Source organism: Ambystoma mexicanum, chromosome 2p (genome assembly GCF_040938575.1).
Source record: "Ambystoma mexicanum isolate Mex_15411 chromosome 2p, UKY_AmexF1_1, whole genome shotgun sequence".
Classification (NCBI taxonomy): Eukaryota; Metazoa; Chordata; class Amphibia; order Caudata; family Ambystomatidae; genus Ambystoma; species Ambystoma mexicanum.
In genome coordinates, this window is record NC_090923.1 from 1200467229 (window position 1) to 1200491431 (window position 24203).

The window sequence follows — 24203 nt, forward strand, 5'->3', positions numbered from 1 at the left end:
CACAGTCTTCGTTTTGATTACGAAGTATCTGGAATAGACTCCAGAGCCCCGGAGTCGTCTTGAACTAGCTCTATGGCCCCTTTTTGTAGCATGGCCCTTACCTCCTTCAGGAGCTGAGGGATGTGCTGCTCCCGCCAGGTCACCGGAGGTATCCGCAGACACTTTTGCTGAAACTCCAGGGTAGGTCTGTGGCCGAGAGCATCCAGCACCCATCTGTCAGAGATCTTTTCCCCACTCACTGACTAATCGCGTCAGCCAGCCTCCCACCGGGGTGCATGGGTGGGGGCCCGACACCCTGGCCGGTTCAGTCCTGCTTTGGTGCCTGCGTGAACAAAAACTGACCACCTCCAACAAAAGCCTTGGAATGGCCTCTGTAGGCCTCCTGGACCGTGGACAGGAGGGGGGTGGGGGTGATTTACTGGCGGTACTACGAACCCCCACCAAAATCTTTTGATCTGCTCTACTTTCCTCCGGAGGCACGAGAGGAAGAGCAGTGCTGTTGGGGAGTACCCAGGGGACAAGCCGTATCCTTACCAGTCTTGATTGCCGGCAAGGACTAGTCGACGGCCTTCCCGAGGATTATCCCCCCGAAGGGCATGTCCAGTACCCTAGTCTGGACATCCTGGCGAAAATTGGTGGCCTTCAGCCAGCCTCAACGACTGAGGCAGACACGGTTCCCCATATGCCGGAAACCTGTGTCTGCGATGTCATGGACCAACACCACTTCACCTTCTTGGAGGAGTGCGATCGCCTCCACCCACTTGTCGGGTGGAAACTCCAACATCAGGGCCAGCTTGTACCACAATTTCCACGTCGTACCTGGCCAGGATCCCCAATGCACTGGCTGCACTGGGTCGACGCCGGAGTAAATGACCCTCCTCCCCCTGGCGTCCAACTTCTTCCCCTCACTGTCCGGAGGGACCGAGGATGACAATGAGGTGTTATATGACCTCTTCCTCGCAGCCACCGACAGTAAGGCGACCGTAGGCACTTGGGTGCGTACTCCAGCACCCAGTACTTTTTCTCCAGCTTATTCCGCTTGGCAGGGGCCGTGCAAGGATTCTTCAGGAGGGCCTAGGCCTTCCTCCCATATGTCCAGGAGGGGCACTGCCATAATGGTCTTCCCTCTTGACCTTGCGCCGCTGCTATAGGAAGCACTCCTTCGTATCTTCGGTCATCAGCTGGAGAAGTTTGGAAGCTTTGGCAACCATGGCATAAAAAGGCCCCACCTCATCTGGCGGAGATGCCTTCGGTTGCGGCAATCCTCACACTGTGACAATGTCGTTGTCAGTCATCGCTGTGTCTGTCCCAGTGTCCATCGGGGGCGGGCACCAGGCGCGGGTGTGGAGGTTGATGCAGGGCGTTGGCTGGCGCTTCCTCTTTTTAGCCAGAGGCTGATCCGGAGCCGCCGGGGCCTGTGTCATCCTCTTCTGGATTTCTGACACCAGCGTGTGTAGGGTTGAAAGGGTGTCGAGGGATACATCTCTTGGCTGAGAAGGTGTTGTCGGCACACTAGGCCACACGCTGTCGTCGTCCTCCACGTCCTCGTGGATCGTGTGCAGGGACTCGTGGTCCATCGTCCAAGGACGAAACATCCATGTCTTGTGGTACGGCCTGGGACTTCATTTCCCACCCCCCTTTTTGCAGCTGGGCTCAGCAATGACATGCTCTTCTCTGGTGTGCCAGCGGACTTCGCCACCGCCCTGGCTGAGGCCTACCGCCTTGGAGGCAGGGACACCCTGGATGCAGTAGGGGCTAACTTCACTGGGTCAGCCCCTTTGGCCTTGACAGCTTAATTGTCGACAAAGTTCTCTGGCGCCACCTGGGCCTTCTTGGGCAGCCAGCTGTCTTTTACACCACCCTAGGCTTCCCGGGCTTCTCCCGCAGATAAGCCGGGTTGGGCAAGTTCCTTTTTGAGGGGCCTTGGTGCTTAGCCACATCGCCTGTCTACTGTGTCAATCCTTCATCGTTCTCTTGGAGAAGCAGAGGCAGATCTCAAAATCTCCTTTGTGGTCTGGGTGAAGGCAGTAGAGGCATTGAAGGTGTTTGTCCTCCACAAACGCATTCCACGTCCGCATCTGGTGCAGATCTTGAAAAGGGAACTTCCTTCCCTTTTCTCCTCCGTCATGGTCGGGAGGTGCGGAGTAGGCGCGATGGCCTTCTGGAAACTTTGATGAAAATTTCGACGATCATTGCCCTTGAGGGGCGCTGAAATTAACCGGCAATGGATCCCTTGCTTTTGTCAGCAGACGGAGAGAAGAGCACATGGGCTCTGCATTGACAAAATAGGAATTTTTCCGTCAAAAAAGCGTGAAAACCGTAGAATAGCTTCATTGGCTGGGGGCAGTATGACCCAAAGTACAGTGATTGGTTTAGAGGAGAAATACAGTTTGTAAGTGAAAGTGAAACTTTTTTCTTTTACCGAGAATTCCCAGCCTGACAGGAAATATTCATGAGCATGTGAATCCATGCCAGACCCCACGCTGGAGAAACTAAAATATGCATTTTACCTTAACATGTCTTCTCAGATACACCAGCAATACTAATCAAAGCTGCACCCTGTGACACTGCACTGCCAATATCACTGAACAGAAAATATCTGTGGAGCCGTTTAGGTGGAAGCTGAGGGGGATGGGCTGTGTGTCTATGTTTCCCACTTTGCTGGAAGCATGTGCCTGCTTTAAGGCGTTAAAGTGGCTGGTGCAACACTAGCATGTAGGCCTTAAAGTCACATTTTAAAAAGGTACACCCCAACCTTCCCAACATTTTCTTTTTAAAATAAAATAGTCACAGTATCGTTCCATAACAAGTTTGAAAAAAAGTCTGTTGGCCACAAAGGAGGAAACCATTTTATCTTTATGTACTTCGACATTTTCCTTGAAATCATATGCATTTTACACCCTCTGGAAGGTTTTAGGATAATGTAAGCAAAACCAAGCACATTTGACAAAAGGACAATATCCTTTTGAATTACACGCCTCAGACTTTTTAAAGCAATTAGGTTCCCTGGTGAAGCCTTGCCGAAAGAAAGGGATGCATCAGATTTCGCCTTTAAAAATGTCTTGCTTTCAGCAGTTTTTCACTGCATGTGGTCGAGTATTCGCTATGTCGACATTTATCTGAAAATCTGGAGAGTACATACAACTTCTGAAAGACTAGTAGGAATAGGCTAAAATCAGCCTCATCCTTGCCTGAAAATTAAGAGAATGTGCCACATCCAACTGATATTTTATTCTATGAAGTCAGCCAATTCCTAAAGAGTGAATCAGAAAGTATTGCACTTCTGAGGGTACACACAGCATGAGTTTTATATGTGTGTGGCCAAGTCCCCTCCCTCCCTATGGGGGGACAACCAATGGGGTGATCAAGAGCTAGTGCCTACCAAACTAGCGACTGGTGGGCCCCAGTATGGATAGATCCCTGGTTAGCCGCAGTCAGAGTGACATTGCAGGAGACAGTCACAGGAAGATGAACAGTTCAACTCAAGTTAAAGAGCCTAAATGACCCATTTGTCAAATCCAAAACCCAGAGAGAAAAGACAAACCTTCAAATTCACGGAGCGCTCTTTACACGAGTTCCCTTTGAAGCACACACTGCTAAAGTTGCCAAAGTTATAACAGCACAGAAAAAAAAAAAAAAAACTTCAAAAAGGTCCAGAAAGATTCTCCCAAAGTCCACAGTTCCCACGCATTGTACAGTGTTGGCAGGTCGACATTTCCCTGGCATCACTTCTAATGATACAAAGTTACTAATCCATAGGCTAGAGTCCATCTTCCCTTAAGGGTGATAAAAATTGCAATTTTACCAAGAGAAAGCATGCATTACACATTTAGAGGTATTAAAAACTGAAAAGGTTTTCACGCGTCAGGCCCACAGGATGGGAAAGCAGGGGAGTCGTTTCTCCAAACAATGCATTGCACTCAAGGTGAACCAGCTCCAGTTCCAGAAGCAGCTCAAGACCTTCCTCTTTGCTTCTGCCTTTTCTCTTCCTCTCCCCTGCAGATTTCCTGTCTGATACTGCACTGGTAACCTGGCTACCCACCGATTTCAGGCCCAGGTCCCTACCCGCCAAGTTGCACACCCGCACTGCCTACTGGCAACCCTTGCACTTGTGTCTGTATCTGTAACCCTACAGTCCCCCTACCTGCACTTTTGGACACCTGCTGTCTGCACTTACCCTTGCACCTGCCACCTGCTGGCCGCACTTCTTATTGTTTTGATCCAATATACAGCACTTCCACTTCCCATGCACTTGTGCGATCGCAATGTCCCTTGGCCTAGTTAGATCATTGTCTCAGTCCTCCCTCTGTTTCCCCTTCCTTGCCTCGTCGTGCCTTGAAACACTTGTGTATAGGCGCGTTACAAATGCCATAACAGGAACGAGGAAGAGGATTCACAGATGGCAGACCAGACTGCTAAAGTATTAGTCCAGTCGTTAAGACTCAGTAAGCTCAAGAGAGCCTATGAAAGGGTAGTCCATCCAGGCCCCCCACCAATTACAGTACACAGATGCAAACCCTCACAGCCCAGTGGGCGAGGAATAGCCCTATACAAACCAAGGGCTTAGTATGACAGTCAGTGTTTGCAAACTATGGAAAATTGAGAACAATTAGGCAAGGTTAGAGAAGAGAGCAGGAAGCACTGTAGATTGAGCAGGTCTAATGAGACTGCAGGAGACGTCCAAGAGGCTGAGCAATACTGGAACCTGGGCATTGGAGGGAAGACCCAGGAAACCAATACAAGGATCCAGGGGAAATGGAGTCAGAAGCAAGGAGTGGGAGAGTTGTGGTTAAAATGAGAGGAAAATGCAGGTGAGGCCCAGACAAGTGAAACGATACTTAGCGGGGTGAAAACATTTTGATCTTGAGACCGACTATAAAGGAGAGAGAATGAGGGCAGTGACCAGAAGAGCAAAGGTGCCTAGAAGGGTGATGGCGAGAGAGAAAATAGTCAAGAGAAGATTGCCAAGTAGGTTGGTGCCCAAAAGGGTGAGAGAGGAGCAACAAAGAAGAGGTGTGCCCAAATGAGTGAAGGTGGGAAAGACTGCATCAAGAAGGGCCCAAACTAAAAGTGGTGTGGTGCCCAGAGAGGTTAAGTAGGTAGGCGAAACGGCAGAAATTAAAACCAATGTTTCAAAGGAGGCTTGCAACCTTAAAAAGGTGAGAGTGAGGAGACCAGTGACTGAAGACAACAAACGATAAACGGTTATGCAGAGGGAAGATACTCTAGAATGAGAGTTAACAGGCTGCTGGGCTTAGTGGCAGAGACTTGCAAATACGGTGTCAGGGTAGTTTGCCAACCTGCTAAGCATCCCAGGTCTGCGTCCATGATTTTGGAGATGAAGGCCCCTGCCTGGAGCACTCATTCCTTTGCCTAAGCAATTAAAGACCAGGTCCCAACAGAATAAGAGAAGGAAAAGCAACATTGCAGGGAAAACTAAAAGCCACCAGAGTACTCCTCACATTTCCATTGCATTTCATGCCAGAAAAGTGCCTTATATTGCACACTCAGTTTAAAGGATCCCTGATAAAAAAAACAATGTAAACTTAGTCGGAATAGGTCTGGTTAATTAATTCCCATCGCAGATGTGACCACAAGTTACATGGCCTTTATGTACTGCCAGCATGCAGCGCAATGCTGCATAATTGGAATACACAGTGGACCCACATTGGTTCTAATCTAACACCATGTGCACACCTCAACAGAGTACACATAGCAACTTAATAGTCATGAACATTGGCAAAAGTCTTTAGTCATTCATTATTCTACTTTAATGCTTCTGCAAACTAGAATACTGTAGTTATAATAGCATGGCTAAAGTATCTGCATTGACTGTAGCCACAATAACTAGTCAAGTCAAAAACCCCAACGTCACATTCAAATGCAAAGTCAATAGCTCCTACTAAAATGAACCACCAACCCCTTCTCTACAAATGCACCCTACTCAATGTACGCTCTCTCAACGCCCATGCTAGAAGTTAATGAACTAATCACCAGACAAGATTTAGACATAATGGCCATAACGGAAACATGGCTTCACGAGGCCTCCGGCCCAGCCATCACAATAACACTTCCAAAGGTTACTCTATCCTCAGACAGGACAGACGAGCCAAAACAGGGGGAGGAGTAGCCCTAATATTCAAAGAACATATCTATTAGACCTATACCCAACCAGGGAGAAGGAAATGTAGACATCCTATCTGCCAAAATAGCTCTATTGCCAAAAGATACCATAAATATACTTGTCGTTTACCGCCCACCAGGAACCCCTTCTGATTTCATAGGTCAAGTCACCCACCTTCTAGGAAACCATATAAAATAAAAAAATCTACTAAAACGCTACGACTAGGAGACATTAATCTAGGCTTCCACGACGCCAATGATAAAACTGCCACATCCTTCACGAAGGACCTTAGTGAACTTGGCTTCTCTCAGAAAGTCACTTCTCCCACACACGCAAAAGGTTGCATCCTAGACTGGGTTATAGACCATACCTTCGACAAACCATTGTATCCAATACTTCCCTCCCATGGACAGACCACAACTGCCTATAATTCACCATCCCTATAACTCCATGTGCCAAGCTTACTACACCGGCACCGGCACCTTAGCTAGAAGCGCAAAAAAAAAAACTTGCTACAGAGATCAGTGCACATCTCAACCTCCCATGCCTAGCACCACCATTCTCACCATACCCCATCATACTAGTGGAATTATTCAAAGACACACTGACCAATGTCATCAATACTGTTGCCCGCTAGAAAATAAAAAAGAAGAAATCATTCCACTCCAATTCTTGGTTCACAGAAGAGCTCCTAAATCTGCCCAACTCCAAACGTCAAGCACGTAAAACCAGGCAGGCTAACCCCTGTGACACCACTAAAGATACCTTCAGATCCATTGCAAAAAAGTACAAAGACTCCATATTCAAAGCCAAATCAGAAGCCTACAATAATAGAATCTCCTCGGCCAACTCACAAACCAAAGAACTCTTTACCATTTTTAAAGAATTAACAGTACCTCCCACACGCACTGACAAAATCGCTAAAGATGAAGCCTGGTGCTCCAGCATACAATCTGCTATGCAAGCAAAAAAAAAAAAAAAAAAAAAACAGACCTCCTCCAGAACAAAATTGAAGACCATTACAAAGCTTTACCTAAACAGAACCACCAGAAGCAAACCCATCACAAACTCAGGTATCAACCCTCCTAAATTCTCTTTCACTGAAATATGAGGTAGATGTTTTAGATATCCTCAAAACATCTCAAATCCTCGCTATGCAAGGGGAATGTATGCCCTCCCAAAATCAAAGAATGCGCTGAGCAACTCGCTCCTCTGATTACCGCCATCATAAACGCCTCATTCAAAACAGGCATAGTCCCCGACTGCCTCTAAGAGGCATGGGTACGTCCACTCCTTAAAAAAAAAAATTAAATAAAAAAACGCTAGACCCCTCTCAAACTAATAACTACAGACCCATAACAGTCCCGTTTCTTCTTAAAATATTAGATAAGGCTGCCCACAGACAAATCCAACTGTACCTCGAAACCAACTCAATCTTAGGAAAGAGACAATGAGGGTTCCGCAAAGGACACAGAACGGAAACCGCCTTACTAGATCTAAAAAAATCAAATCACCACCATCCTTGACAAGGGCAAGCCTGCCCTTCTGCTCCTACATCTCTCGGCAGCATTTGATCTGGTCGACCATAACACCCTCACCAACCACCTCACGCATGCAGCGCACTTCTCCAATCACGCAGCAACCTGGATCACCACCTTCTTAGAAGGCAGAGCCATGAAAGTGTTCTCCAATATAGCCAACGCAGAGCCTATAATACACTGTGGAGTCCCTCGGGGATCCTCTGCCACCCCCACGCTCTATAATCTATTTACAAAGCCTCTTTTTGATAAACTGGATGTTCTTGGGATCACATACAAATTATGCGGATTACACCCAGGTGCTCCTTCCCCTCACCGGGAACTATTGCCAAGATGCAACAACCCTTCAAGAAATGTACTCCATAATCCAAGCTTGGATGGCCACGAATGGTTTATGCCTTAACGGGGATAAAACTGAAATCCTCATTCTTGGTCAAAAATCCACTCTAGCCAAACTGGGTTTGACCCATCTAAAGTTCTGCATTGACAACTGTGTCATCCCAGTCCTGTCCTCAGTTAAAACGCTCGGAGTCCACATTGATGCTACACTATCCATGGATAAACAAGTTAGCGCCATTGTATCGGCCTCCGCTTTGAGTACCAACTTATCAATGCCATAAAGCCATTTCTAACAAAAGACAACTGCCTCTCCATTGCCAGAGCCACCATAGGAGCCAAATTAGCCTACTGCAATTCCCTCCTAGCTGGTACATCAAATAAAACCCTAGCCAGATTCCAAACCACCCAAAACTCTTAGAGCAGCTCTCAATATTAACACATCTCTCAAGCAAGAGAAACTGTACACTGGCTACCAGTAAAAGACTGAATCACTTTCAAGATTCTCTCCACCACACACAAATGCATCAACTTTACCGCACCCTCTTACCTATCTGACACTCTAGCTAGAACTCAATCTACAAGGCCTACCAGGACTAGGGTACACCAATCAACACAGTGCCGCGAATCACTAGGGCCAAGGCAGAATGCTTAGGATTCCCTTATCTGGCACCTAAGCTATGGAATGCGCTCCCCACAGCCCTCGGAGCTGAAACCTCTCCATGCCTTCCGCAAAAACCTAAAAAAGGCCCTCTTCAATTAGCTGCTAGCTCATTGTTTATACAGCGCATACAGCTATGCTATCTGCACCTATTGTAACAAGCGCCAGAATGCCACTTCCTTTTTGTACGTTTATACACGACTGTTACTAAGCTATGAACATCTACTGTAACCAGCGCCACAATGCCCACGGGCTGCTGTGCGCTTAACAAATTTATATAAATAAATATATGCACTCCAATTTCAATGGACCTTCCTCAAATTTCCCTACAACACATGTTGCACGTTGATGATCACCTAATCGCTGAAAATGTATCACATTATCAAAACCACAGAAGATGCATTTAGTTATATATGGAGCTCCTCAAGAAGACATTATGTGCCCAACAGGTAATATTGGTTCCATTGGATACTAGGCCTCTGTAGCAGCTTGCAAATCTTTGTAATGTCCAACCTGTAGGCAATTCTCACTTATGCAAATTGTCCATGGTAAGGACCATTAATGGCCATCAGCGATGGGGCCTGCAGCGTACTTGACAGATGTGATGGCCATCAAAAAGGCAGTTTTCAATATTAAAAACTTGTCATAGGCCGACATCTAGTGGAAGCTGCGGAGTATTACAGTTTGTTTTTCGAAACTCGAAAATGGGCGTCGACACAGGGAGTGCCAGTAATACTATCCCTAGTGTGACGTCCACTGTACCCATGATCCCTCACGCGTCTAGGACCCTCAGATTGTATTTTTTCCTGACATGAGGTAGCATGAGGAGTAGCGCGAGTACAGATGATCCAAGCAGATAGAAGATAGATAGATAAGACTCCAAGCACCATGCGCCTTCTCTCAGAGGGGAGGAAGGGTGGGTCACATGTGCATCTAAGCAGATACAAGCATCAGAAATACGATTACGGTGAGTAATGTATCCCTTCTGAGGCTTGTGGAATCTGCTTAGATCACATGCTGTGCATAGATTAGCGAGCAGTGTTAGAAGGAGGTGAGATTTGAGAAGGGTCATGAGCGAACACATGTCTTAGAACCGCTTGTCCCACTTGAGTATCTGTCTTGGAATGGGTGTCAATGCAGTAGTGCCGAGTAAAAGTGTGAATAGAGCTCCAAGTAGCTGCTTTGCAAATGGTGTCAAGTGGAACATTTGCAATGAAAGCCAGAGTGGCCCCAATGCCTCTTGTCGAGTGGGCTCTGGGCGTAAAAGGCAAGGTTTTGTCAGAAAGAGTAACACAACTGGATACAGTTGACTATCCACTTGGAGATGGCACCCTTAGAGACGCAATCTCCCTCTTTGCCTGTGGCTACGGAGACAAACAGTTGATGTTTTCCTAAGCGGTCTGGTCTTGTTTACGTAGTAAAGGACCACCCTACGCACATTTAGGGTGTGTAGTTTACCCTCAGCCGAGCTTTGTGGGTTTTGGAAGAAAGCCGGAAGCTCGATGGACTGGTTTACATGGAATTTAGAAATAAACTTAGGTGAGAACCTAGGGTGTGTCCGTAAAACCAGCTTATCCTTATGAATAGTAAAGAAAGGATCCTGCACTGACAGAGCCTGAATTTCACTGACCCTTCTTATGGATGTAATGGCTACTAAGAAGGCAGTCTTATAGGTCAGGTGTTTGAGACTGGTCTTATGCATGGGGGGGCCCCACGAGTTTAGATAGCACCACGTTCAGGTCCCATCCTGGTGGTGGGTTAGATATAGGAGGATGAAGTCTCTTTACTCCCACCATGAAGGCTTTAACCACAGGTATCTTCCACCACGACACCTTGCTATGTGAGGTAGTGTACGCTGACAGTGCTGCCAGGTGTACCTTTAGTGAGTTGAAAACCAACCCTGCGTCCAGCAGGTGGAGCATGTATGTCACGATTGAGGAAGGAGTGCAATCAACTGGGTTGATTTGTTTATTCTGGCACCAGATACCGAATCTCTTCCATTTGTCGAAGTAGCAATGCCTCGTGTTTGGCTTCCTAGATTCCTTTAGGATGTCCATACACCTCTGTGGTAAATTGAGATGTCCAAACTCAATGACCTCAGGAGCCATGCTGCTAGGTTCATGAGTTGGGTAGAGGATGCACCTTCTGACCTTGGTGCTGGGACAAAAGATTGTACCAGCCCGGGAGTTTGATGGGATCGCACACCGAGAGTCTGCGTAGGTGTGGAAACCACAGTTGTCTCGCCCACATGGGAGCAACTAGGACGAGTGTCATCAACTCTCTGTTCATCTTGTTCACCACCTTCCTGGAGAGGAGTTGGTGGAAAAGCGTACGCAAACATCCCTGACCAGTTCAGCCACAGGGCGTTTCCCAGGGAGTCTGGTTGGGGAACCCTGGATGCGAATCCTGGGCACTGTCTGTTTTTGCTTGTGGCGAATAGGTCTATAGTGGGGAAACCCCACAGAGAAGAGATCTTCTACGATTTCTCTGTGTAGACACCATTCGTGTTCCTCCGGAAGGGGATCTCTGCTCAAAGCGTCCGCTAGAGAATTGAGATCCCCTGGAACATGTTGAGATGACAAAGATGTTCCGTCTGAGTGCCCATATCCAAATTTTCTGGGCAAGTCTGGACAGATTTGGCGAACGAGTCCCTCCTTGCTTGTTCAGGTAGAACATGGCTGTCGTGCTGTCTGTCCAGATCTGCACCGACAGGTTCAGCAGGTGGGGCTGGAATGCTTGAAGTGCTCTGAAAACTGCCAGAAGCTCTAGCAGGTTGATGTGATTCTTGGCCACTGTGTGAGACCAGAGACCCTGCGCTGTGTGGTGGAGATGGTGAGCTCCCCATCCTGTCAGGCATGCGTCCGTCGTGACTACCGCCTGTATCTCGGGATCGTAAAAGGGTTTCCCCATGGATAGATTGTCTCTTGTCCACCAGTGGAGGCTTTGTACAAGTGTTGGCGAAACGACCACTAGATCTTCCCACTGACCACTTGCCTGAGACCACAATTTCGCCAACCATTCTTGCATGGGACGCAGGCGCGCGTGGGGGACCAGGTAAATACATAACGCCATCATGCCCAGCAAACGCATTGCTTTGCGTACTGTTAACTGGCGACCGGTTTGATATTGCGGAACTTGCAGTAGTATATTCCGAATTCTTTCCTCTGAAGGAAAAGCCAACCCCTCTGGAGTATTTAGAACAGCTCCTAGGAACTGCTGGGCACCAGACTTGATTTTTTCTCGTTTATGGAGAAGCCCAATTCGAAGAGGAGGTCGATAGTTCTTTGAATGTTTTTCCTGCAAATTACTGGGGTCTCCCCCGTGATGAGCCAGTCGTTTAGATAAGGGTACACTGGGATTGCCTCCCTGCGTAGGTGTGCCGCCGCCACCGCCAGTACCTTGGTGAAAACCCTTGGAGCCGAGGCTATCCCGAAGGGCAGTACCTTGAACTGGTAGTGCTGACTGTCCACCTTGAAGCTCAGATATTTTCTGTGCGCTGGGAACACGGAAATATGAAAATAGGCATCTTTCATATCCAATGTTGCCATGTAATCCCCCTTTTTTAGGAGGGGAATTACCTCTTGGGGAGTAGTCATGCGAAATTTTTGGGGCTTGACATACTTGTTTGCAGGCCGTAAATCCAATACTGGGCGCATTGTCAAATCTTTTTTTGGCACAAGGAAGTAAGTTGAATAAATACCCTTGTTTACCTGGTGTCCCGGGACGTGTTCTATCGCGTCCTTTGCGAGAAGATTTTCGATCTCTTCGAGTAGAATCTTCTGGTGGTCCAAGGAGTGTATTCTTTGAAGTGGAGGGTGGTTTCGGGGACGCTCTAGGAGTTCTATGCAGTATCCTGCGGACACTGTGGACAGCACCCATCTGTCTGATGTGATCCCTTCCCAAGCTTTGGTGAAGATGGAAATGCGTCCCCCTACTGGGGATGCGTGAGAAGGGACCCTGAACGGAGCGTTACTGTTTTGGTGGAGGCGTGCCCCGCCCCATCCTTTTTTTGGGACTGCCTCTACCCCTACCACAACCTCTTTTGTTACCCCTGCCATAACTCTAGGTAGACTGCTGGTTAGTGTTCCATGGAGTACCCTGGCCTTGGGAATAGTTTGAGCCTCTGGGAGTTTTGTCCGCGAGGCCGACGAAAATTGCCATTCCCTCTCTGGTTAGGGGGTTTGTTGGTTAGTTGCCCTAGGGACTTGAGTGTCTCGTACTCGTCCTTGGCATTCTTCAGCGCGGCCTCGACCGCCTTTCCAAAGAATAGATCCAGCTCCACCGGCTTATCTATCAATGATGCTTGGGTCTCGGCCTTGAAATCAGACTGCCGTAGCCAAGCATGCCTCTTGATAACCGTGCTTTCAGCAATTAATCTGCCAGTGTTATCCGCGGCATCAAAGGTTGATTTTAAATTGCAACCTGACACGGCTCTCCCCTCTGCCGAAACCCGTGCCAATTGGCTTTTTAAGGGTTCTGGGGCGGAGTCTATGAGAGCCGCGACTTCTTCCCACTGGTGGCAGTTGTAACTAGCCAGCAGGGTGGTGGAGTTGGCAATCCTTGCCCGGTAGGCGCAAGTGGAGGCTACTTTCCTGCCCAAGCCATAAATCTTCTTGCTCTGCTGGTCGGGGGGGGAGCTTCGGACGATGACAAGGGTGTTCCCGCACTCTTACGGGTGTTAGTAACAACCAGGGAGTCCGGTTTGAGATGTCCCCTTATGTACAGTGGGTCAGATTGGGCTGCCCTGAAAAGCTTTTCAATTCTGGGGTTTACTGCCCTAGTGAGATTGGGGTTAACAAGGGAAGGGTCTATCCTCCTTTGTATTGACTTAAGGATAGGGATGGCCTGAGCAACAGGTCTCCTTTCTCCCACCAATTCCTCTGCAAAGTCCCTCTCTTCCTGAGCACCTTGGGCGTCAATGTGGAAGTGCTGTGCCGCTCTGGACAGGACCTCATTTAGGAGAGGCTGGTTGTCGACAGGGGAGTCGGTAACCGCGGGCTCTTTCTCTACCGGGGAATCTACCCTGTATGTATCTGGGTGGTCGTCGTCCTCCTCTTGGTCCTCATCATCGACATAATAGCCCGTCCCAATTTGTTCTTCGAACATGCCCACGTCTGGATCCTCACCAAAGGATGGATCTTCCCGATATTGAGAATAGGGCTGTATACAGAAGGGGTCTGTAGACTGAGTTGGTGCTTCACCCCGGGACTTCTTACTTGGGGGTATAGGATCCTTAGAGCCTGAGGGAGTTGACCCTTCTGGGGTATAAGAGAGAAAGTGTTCCGGGTTTTTGGCGTAGAAATCTGCCAATGATGACATCCTTTACATTACTCTGTCTATGTCATCACTGGACTCTTGAACTGGAAATAACTCCATTCTGGAGTGCTTTCCCCGTTTTATCCTGACTAGACCTACTGGTTTGAACAGGGGCATTAGGGACAAGAGACTGAGACTTGTCCGTCTGTTTAGGTGGAGTAGAATGTAGTTTAGGAGTGGAAGCAGGCTGGGACTGCTTACTTCGTGGTTTTCCCCCCTCCCGACGGGTGGAAGTGTGTTTCCACGATTTTTGGGCCCCATCAGAGCTTTTCGATGCCTGGCGCCGAGATTCGGGGGTAGAGTCCCTGTCTCTGGAGAGTGCAAGGGATTCGGTAGCAGCCTTCGTGCTGCCTGCAGATGCCGACTCCTGGAGTGCGGGCTGGGGGTAGAGGTCGGCGTCGTCCTCAGACGACCGAACCTCAGTCACTAAGGGGAGCGAGGCACTCTTAGCAACAGTGGAGGGTTGCCTGGTGTCATGAGGCGATCTCGAACGCGAACACCCAGAGGACACCGACTCGGTGGACCGTTCTCCAAGTGCCTCTTTCTGAGAACTCGACGTGCGCGTCGAGTCTCGGTTGGACCTTTGTTTGATGGAAGTGGTGTGGGTAGCGCTCATGTCGCCGGGTGTCTTCCCCATAGCTGCCCTGCCAGACAACCTTCCGAGGTCGGGGACTTGCGCTTGGCTGTCCATCGATGCCACATTGCCCTCGCCGTCCGAAAGTACTGCGTCGCTGCCATCGCTGAAGGCACCCTCCGCGGCCATGGCCTCTTGTCGCCTGGCGAGGTGGGCCCAACGCTTTGTCGAACGGTCCTTAAGGGTCTTCGGTTTGAACCGACTGCACGCTCTGCAATTCGCCTCGGGGTGGTCCCTCGGCAAGCAGAGGTTACACATGGCGTGTCTGTCAACCCAAGGATACTTGCGGTTGCACTTGGGGCAAAATTGAAAAGGGGTACCCTCCATACGCACCCTGTGGCAGCGGGCTGGGAGTATAGGAATATAAGTAATGTACCTATATTAATCAGAGTGTAGGATATGTGCCACCCCCCACTCTCCCTACTTGCAGGGCCGAGTCCAGAGGACTTCCGAGGCCCAAATCCGTCGCTGTAGTCGACAGTTGACTTTCCTCCGATCCGGCGTCGAGTGTCGATGTTCGGAGACTCGACGTATAGGTGGAATAAACGGGGAAATATATAACAATATTTGCAAAATCTGACTTAGTCAGGGAACTCTGCTCAGTGCTTCCGACCAGCATGGCGGAAAAAAACAATCTGAGGGTCCTAGGCGCGTGAGGGATCATGGGTACAGTGGACGTCACACTAGGGATAGTATTACTGGCACGCCCTGTGTCGACGCCCATTTTCGCATTTCGAAAAACAAACTAATAATCCGCAGCTTTCACTAGATGTTGGCCTATGCACAGCATGTGATCTAAGCAGATTCCACAAGCCTCAGAAATATATATAGATTCACATGCTCATGAATATTCCCAGTCATTAAAAGAAATAAACAGGCTCACTTTCACTTTAAAACTGTATTTCTCCTAAACCAATCACTGCCCTCTGGATCATACTGCCCCCCCAATCCAATAACAGTCCTCTCACAGAGCCGCACCTCTGGTAGCCATCTTGAGATTTGGTAAGCATGTAAAGTGGCAGTATGACGAAGAAGAGCCGCAGAGGGGTTAAAGGGAGGGTTTGCATGTGAATCCATGCCAGACCCATGCTGGAGAAGAATAGTTACAGGTAAGTGTTATTAATGGATATATATAGGTACCCCCCCAAACGTGGAGACAAACACGAAGGGAGAAGTATGACTAACACAGGCTTGGTCTCGACGCCATAGAAGATGTGCGTCACCCATAACTGTCTAATAGTTGGTACACAGACATGAGCTCCGTGGGGAGGCACAAAGTAAATGGCAGCTCTTATGTGCGTTTGTTGATGACACATGCGTCAGGGGACCCCTCCCCCCCCCCCCCAAGGTCCTAGTGCCACAGGACGTCCCAATTTTAGAGGCACAATGCCTAGTACATCTTGCGCTATGTAGGCTGAGGGACACTTGTCGGGCACATAATGTGAGGCTCGAACTTGTTGATCTCGATCGGCTGCAATGCGACAAAAATCCAAAAGATAGCAAATACCTGAAACGACCCAACCTGGTGATATAAAGACTGAAATACACAAAAATGGCAAGAAACAGTAAGTTGCATGGCAGAGGGTCTAATAGAATACGAAGACGGAGTTCTGGCCCGGGTGGAAGCAGCATGTGCACCGTTCTAGACTGAACACATTACAAAACTGACCTGGATTGAAGAAATGGAGAAACCGGTGAAGTGCACAGAGAAGAATTATTTGAACTTTGTTCTTATAGTGCCAGAACAAGATCTGTAGGGGCCAACAAACATGGCAACACAAATCGGCTCATCCCTGATCTCAAGAAAGGCAAAGCAGCAGTGATTACTACTATTGGATGTGCGGCCAACAAGCGTACTTGCAACTCCCACCATCATGGAGGGGCTATTGTTTGCTGGCTATGCTGCACTCAGCCCCGCTTGTAATGCCAGAAGTACATTTGCAAAGGGGGGCCAACAGACTTTTGCCGCTACCACTTTTCTTACCCCTGAAGAGGAAACAAGAACCCCATTGCCAGCACCAGAGTTCCACACCATCCCTGGGAAAGAAAAAAGGTGTAACACTGCAAAAGGAAAAAGAAAAAACTATCTGCCCAAAGACTCAAACTTGCTTGAGAAAATACTGAAGGAGTACAGACTCTTCAGCAAAGAGACTATCTTCACCTCATTGTTACTGCCTGGTGTGCAAGACGCAGCCAACGCTAAATGGCTGCAAATTGTCAGCTGAGAACTGATCAGCTGGCTAACTACACTGATCAGCTGGCTAAATACACAGAGCAAGGGTTCAACAACATAAAAGTGGAGCTCTGCGCCTTGAGGCGGATGACTACTGCCATGGGAGGAAGGAAGGAGTGTGCAATATCGGGATTCCTGTTGCACATTCGCGCCTCCCAAAGATGCTGAGAACTTCTCTCTATCACACAATTGAAGCTATGCATAACCTGGGAGTGCGCATGAATAAGTAAGCTGGCATGCAGGATGAGATCAGAACTTCTCGTGGGCTCCATCCTGGCTCGGAGGAATTGTGAAAAAGCTGGTGCCCGTCAGTCTTATTTATTTTTATTTCATTGTTCGTTTATAACACGTTTAATACCAGCGATTGGTTTCTAAGTGCGGGATAGGGATTTGAACCTTTGCCGCGTTGTCTCGCTTCCAAGACAAAACGTGTTGCCCCCGAGCTAGCTATCCTTCCTCCCCTGGTTATGTGTTGCACGTGCCAAATCGGAGTCTGATGTGCCAAAGCAGTGCCCAATAGCACAATGATTGTCTCAATTGGGATAGCACCCACAGTACTTTGGGGTACCATCGAAAGCAATACCCAGATTACCCAAACAAACCTAGTATGATAGAGATTTAACATCCCTGACCCCTGTAGCACACTCACCACAGCCCCACCTGACCGAGAATTACAGAGCACTGGGTTGATTTAGCTGGGGATGGGATTGTATTTACATGACATGTTCCCCAGAAGAATGTGCCCAATCTGGGGCAAGCTTGCAAGATGTTTGCAGAGCATGGGTTCCAAAGGACGGGTCGCCACCATTCCTGGAAGCTGATCGGTTAGGGGAGGGGGCAGGAATATATATTGGAACTTAGATGCCACTGAGTGGGAGTTTGCTAATTTAGGATTAATGAAGGGGGGGGGAATTGTTGGGAAGGAGAGATGGGCTTACCACCACCCTAGGCGATAGCAAATAAGGAATAAATGCTAAGCGAGCACATCCAGAGAGGAGTGGGCAGGGAGTTCACACAGAGGAGGGTGTGCGATCCCCTTAGTGCATGAATTACAAGCAATCTGGTAGATGTGGGTGCGAACACCTTGGCAAACGGCAGCCATCTTAGAATTTAGGCCCAAGCGCGGCGGACAGCATTTTGTCTTTGTATTAGAACACCACCCCCAGCCCAGCCAGGTCTAAGAGATCCAAGAGTCCCAGGTCCTTGCCCCCTGGGAAGAACGTGCCCTGCAAGGTCACGAGAAGTGAGCAGAGCACCTCTTGGCAGTACCATCCCACAGACAGATAGCAAGGCCCTCTTGCCCCCAATAATCACCCACAAGAAATACAGCTTTGCAATGCTTTTAGCCGGAAACCCCTGCTTGTCAGAAACATCCAATCCCAGACCGACCATAAAACGTTCACACCCCTTGACCGATCACCAAGATCAGAAGACAAGGCTATCGCGCCTTCACAAATGGGTCACGTGATTTGTGCAGGGTGGCAACAAAATATAGCCGAAGATGAAGGTGGAGGACATTGGGAGTTGCTGATCTGTCCGAGAGTGAGTAAAGCATGCTAGTTAGTGTGACCTCGGCTCTCCCCACAAGGCCATCCCTGCATCTTCCAGGTGCCCGTTACGACGATAAAACAACATTGTGTTCACCTCGGATTACAAATCCAGCAGCGCTGACATGGAAGGAGATGGACAGAGGACGACGGACCAATGGCCTGGAATACCATATGGAGCAGGCATACATGTATAGGGATCCTCCAATCCGTATTGTAGAATTGTACTATATGTCATGACGTCGTTTGTGCTATGTGTTGCACGTGCCTACGGAACTCAGAACTTTCGACGGCAGCAGAGTTCTTTGCTGATGCACTTCTATTTTGCTAGAAATAAATGCTCGTTATAAAAATACATTATATAGCGCTACGCACCCATAGGTCTCAGAGGACTCAAATAACAGAAGACATTATCCCACATAGTGGTACTCATTTTATCGACCTCAGAAGGATTAAGAGTTGACCCTGCTGGGATTCGAACCTGCCACAGCAGGCTGCGCACAGATATCAGGGGTGAAAGCTAAGCTCGATGCGCTATTTGAACGGCTAAGACAGTCGGTCCTTGCAAGTGCGTCTTGGGCCTTTTTTCCGCTAGAGGGCTGTATTTTTTCTGGTGGGCGCGTGCCTTCAGGGATTAATATGGCCATGGGCAGTTAATGGGTGGGAAAATAACCAAACACCTACAAGCTTTGTGTCCCTCCTCATACACCATTTATCGGTATCAGGTAATATTATGCCCATATATATGGTCGCCGTAAATAATATCGCCGGGAAAAGGTTGCAGCAATATTATATGGGTGACCATATATATGGGTGACCGGGGCAAAAAAAAAAAAGTGTCCCCCGCATGTTCCATGCAATAATGTCCTTCCATTATTACATGGAACCCATTTATCCACATCTATACTCTAATGCAGTAGTTTTGGCTTATAGGTGTCAGAAGGGACACTAAGAAGCCTAAACTAAAAAAGGAATTGTACCAGTGACCAGAGACTGGAACTTGTTTGACCCACATCCTGAAGCAGTGTCACCCTTTTATCTGCCATGGACACCGACAAGCATGCTAAATTAAAACGACTAACTCCATGTACTGCATTCCCTTCTGCCCCCTCCCTCAATTCCCCTGCACATACCAAGTTTGAGAGAAATGAATGAGCTTCTCTCCCTACGCCAATGGCTCTGCCATCAGAGTGGTCTGCGAAGGCTCAGCGGGTTGAGCGCTCGCTGCTGCGATCTGAGCGTGATCTGCAGGTCGCGTGTTCGAATACCGGCAAAGCCAACTCAGCCTTTCATCCTTCCGAGGTCAATAAATGAATACCAATTTCGGTTGGGTGATATCGTATGTAAATATGTGCTCTGTAAAGCGCTTTGAATCAAGGCGCTAAATAAATAACACATTATCATTTGCCCTGCAATGCTGAAAACTAGATGTAGTATAATGCCATGACTTGCAGCGTACAACCATCTTCTGAGGGGCTCCCGCTAGCTACACGTTTCAGTAGATCAGGCAAATGAGGCGTTTACAACTACAAAGTAGCACCTCCACGGAATACTATGGGCCACAAACATTGCCAACATTAAACAACACCTTCCACCTTTGAAACAGTTTAAAGCCCTGCTGTTATCTACGAACTAGCTTCCCCCCACCTTGACAATTGCAATGGTGTAGCGATATCCCCCTGAACAAGTGACAGAGCGAAGAAAAAATCTCAAATTTGATAAATGAATAGGGGCACTATGTCTTCACGGTCACAAGTTATACTGACTGTAATTTAGGTTCTGTACGCGTCAATTTCGTTTTTACCAGTTGGAATCTAGAAACGATTCATTCATAACTAAAGTGCTGAATGCATGGAACGTCTTTAGCACTCACCCATCTTCTCCCCATGCACCCAGCCTCATTGAGACAGTTGTAGATTCTCCAGTTTCAAGAAACAAACCCAGAGCAAAACACGTGTGGTGCGGTTGCTCAACTACAAGAACCTCTTGCGTTAATCTGTACACTATTATTGTGCACATTCACAGATCTCAGCTTGATATTGGCGGACATTTTGTACCTGCCAAAGCCAAGTAAAGAACTAGCTCTCAACAGAAATATATGGTAGCCCTCGACGAGTCAGATTCTCTGCACTCAAAAACTTAACTTGTTTGGATTGGGCATTTCCTCAACTCATGTCTAAAGCACGTGCCACTGGTTATTCCAAACCACAATATGTTAACAGCAGCTGCATGGTCTACACAAAATGCCTCTTCCGCATTTCCAACACATTTCCAACACAAATCTCATGAATCTACGCGTTCTGGTCAATCCTAATAGTACATTGCACCTCTGGAAATCACACCCCTTGTAAGAAGCAACAACGCAGAAGTGTTTAATTGCTCAGGAAAGCACAAAAAGAAACGAGACGCTTCCACATAACCAGTCTAAGGAGGAAGACTACCGAGGCAACGTCGGTCGATGCTAGAGGTCAGAAGACTTTAAGTTCAAAGATTTGTTTTTGTTAAATCCAGCTACGCACAAGTAAAAAATAAATCCATAAAGTTCCTGGTGCATTGAAACATTGTCATCATGCCATTACTACAGGCAAGTAAACACTGCACAGGACCTACTTTATAAGCATGGAAGATCCGTCAGTGCAAGTCAGTTACAAGGAGTCAGTTGACCAAGAACAAGGCCGTCTTGTACATTTTCTTACGCAGGGCTTCTTCGTACACAGTGAATACCTTCTATCAGTAATACTGTCGGCAAGCAAAGCATGCAATGCTAAAGAGTAAACTGGATTCAGTTAGAAAAAAAAAGCGATTGCCATTCTCAATTTTGTTCATTGTTGATTTTCAAAAATGACAGCAGTGGGCAATGATGCAGGTTTTAATGAGCCCCTGCCCCGGCTTCAAGTGTATACTTTAGACAGTTCTAGACACTCCTCACAAATAAGTAAATTGTGTACAACTAAACGTGTCTTTAGGTCTTATTTGTACACTCTGTGTGAGGGGACTTATGTGCTCAAATGTGTACCCACCACCCCCTTTCAAATTCGATGCGTCACATCCCGGCAATGGCACAGGAGGTGTGATGTTGGAACCCTGTCAAGTACACGTGAAAAGAAACAATTAAATAAGGCACTTCCACATCAAGCCCCACATATCCGTTAGTGATATCTTCCCACCACCTGCATGCATCAAAGTGATAGGGGGTTACCTTCTTCAGATCCTGGAGAGCAGCGCTCAGTCCATCGTTCTCAGCTGCTGTGTTGGTGACGAAGGAGCGCAACTGCTTGAGCTCTGTTTGCAAGTCTTCAACCTTCTCTTGCAGCATGGCCTCCTTGACGGAATTTTCTTTGAGCAGGTTCTCCTCGCTGCGCTCGCGGTCAGCAGCGGCCCTCTTGTGATTCACCTGGGACTCCGCCAGAGCCTTAAAATGTAGAGGGACAAATGCAAAACATGAGCTACAGAACATGAACATTGTTAAATTAGAGCACCAAAAGAGTGGTCCATTGCACCCAGTATGCGTAGAGCAGAAAGTGCACTACTGTACATGGCGCCATAGACTTCTCGCAAAAAAAAAAAGCACACAAGCCTTTTCCAACAAAATGTCGGAAAAATAGTTGTCTACATAAAGGAATACCCACAAACTACTTGCTGGTATGGGATGGTGCCCTTTGGTATTCATCATTCGCAGCTTGTGGCAACAAACACCTTAACGCAAGCCAATACTCTCACTGATGGGCAATGTGACCATTTTAGAACACTTCCATATTAGCTCAAGTAACAGCCATTTCATCAAAGGACATTTCTAAAATAAAGTTTCTATGCGAGTGCTCAAATCTCGAGATCTCCAGCAGCGATACGCAGGGGGGCTTAGGGACGACAGACATAAGACTCTGAAAGACTGCAACTCTGCTCTTTAGACTATGGTGCAGAACATAAGGCACCCTTCTCCAAGCACGGACAGAGCTAGCTCGGAAAGACTAGATTGAATCAAAATGAAACACGTGAGCACCAGAGCTGGAAACAGACTGCTGCTGTTTGAGTAGCTGCTGGGCCATTACAAAACACAGATTAAATCCTTCTTTGTGGACTACTCTTAATTACCATTAAAAGGAATCACAGTGACCAATTCTACTTTGGATAATCCAGGAACCATGCTTTAAATCCAATTATTCATAATAATAAATTAGATGATCTTTCCTTTACATTTTTATTCGGAAGTGGCGATTCCCCCCCCCCCCCAATAATCAGGCACAGGCTATTGCTCCGACGGGTCATGCCAGAAGATCGGTCAGATTGTGTAAAATGAGGCATTGGACCAGAAACCTGTTTTATATACGAGTCCATCCAGAGTAACTTAATTTTGTTTTTGATGTGATGGGATTTCTGATAGAGATCTTAAGCGAATTTGGCAATTTAACTGAGAAATGTGTTGCCCGTTTTCACTACTACCTTGACGTCAGTGGTTATCAAGAAGGCAGGCTGGTATGATAAGGACTGCAGATATGCTAAACAAATCTATTAGCTTGCTTAGATTCTGGTCCCGCAATTGATACGGTCCAACTCTGTACCTGCAGGCATAATTACAAGAAAATAATTTCAGAGAAAATCAATGCCAAACGGGCCCAGGTTACAAAAGCATATGAGGAAGGCGACTATCTTTTTGGAAACTAGTTTCTGGTCCATGGGGATACAGTTTTTCATTGCTGCATCTCCAAAAGCACATGGTTTCATCGTTTCTTGAAATGATGTGCTAGAACTCCTGCAAATCAATCTGATGGAGTTTCCATGGGTTCAAGTAGTCTTCAAAGGCCCAGTGAGGATGGCGGCTTCCATTTTGGGCTGGAAGAAATCTGCAAAGCAAAATAGTCTAAAAATGTGGTAAACTTTCGGTCTATATAGAGTGCCCATTTATCTTTACAAGGACGAACTGACTGCCTGGGCGCCAGTCTTCACAAGACTAATGCAGTAATCAACCTCACAGTTCCTAATTCGTAACAAGCCTGGATTGTCTCCATTTATAAAAAGGAGAGCACAGAATTACCAGGTAACTACCACCCAATCTCACTTATGGACAGCCCTGGGAATATTTTTGATGAGGTCATTTTGTCACATCTGCAATCTGGGGTTGTGGAGAACGCGATAAGTGACCTTTGAGTGGATTTCAGAAGTGAAGGAGCACAGTTAATCAAAGTTTGCGTCTATTCTTGTTGGTCCAGAAGTACACTGTACTAAGGAAGAAGAAATTGTACAGTTTATTCGAGGACCTCAAGACAGCCTTTGATGGGGTTTCCTGTGACACTTTGGCAAATTTTAGTATAATGTAATGTCCTATACATTTGATTTCTGTTGTACAAGCAACGTACTCCAATAAGGCACTGGGTCGCTATGGATTAAATGGCCATGTCACAGATCATTTACCAAGGGGTGAGACAGGGCTGCGTTCTCGCCCCTCTCTTGGTCTACATTTATATAGAAGAAATAATTGATACAATTGTGTCAAAATGCTTGGATTGCCCTAAAATGGGCCAGGATAGATGCCCCTCATTCTATGCAGATAATGCCGTTCTGCTGTCCACTTCTCCCCAGGGGCATAAGACTTCTATTGTTTTTCTAAGGAAATGTGAGGACCTACATTTATATTTAAATAATCGTTAAGACTAAGGTCATGGTCTTTCAACCGAAGCTCGCCAAACATGGTTTTAAATATGGATGAGGCCTGCAGCAGGCCGGAATCAAGTGGTATCCAATTAGATTCCACAAAAATGGCCCGTGGAACACCCAACTAGATGAAGATCGAATAAAGTTTAGCTACATTTTTTTTTA

The 24203-nt window shown here is 47.4% G+C and overlaps 1 protein-coding gene across 1 annotated transcript in view; it reads right to left on the minus strand.

The window, feature by feature from the left end:
* The window catches only part of LOC138567330 (protein bicaudal D homolog 2-like), an 801546-nt gene that overhangs the window by 690022 nt on the left and 87321 nt on the right, over positions 1 to 24203 (minus strand). Inside the window, exon 3 of the mRNA XM_069645428.1 lies at positions 21589 to 21801. Coding sequence (XP_069501529.1) covers positions 21589 to 21801 — 213 coding nt within the window. The remainder of the gene's footprint in view (positions 1 to 21588; positions 21802 to 24203) is intronic.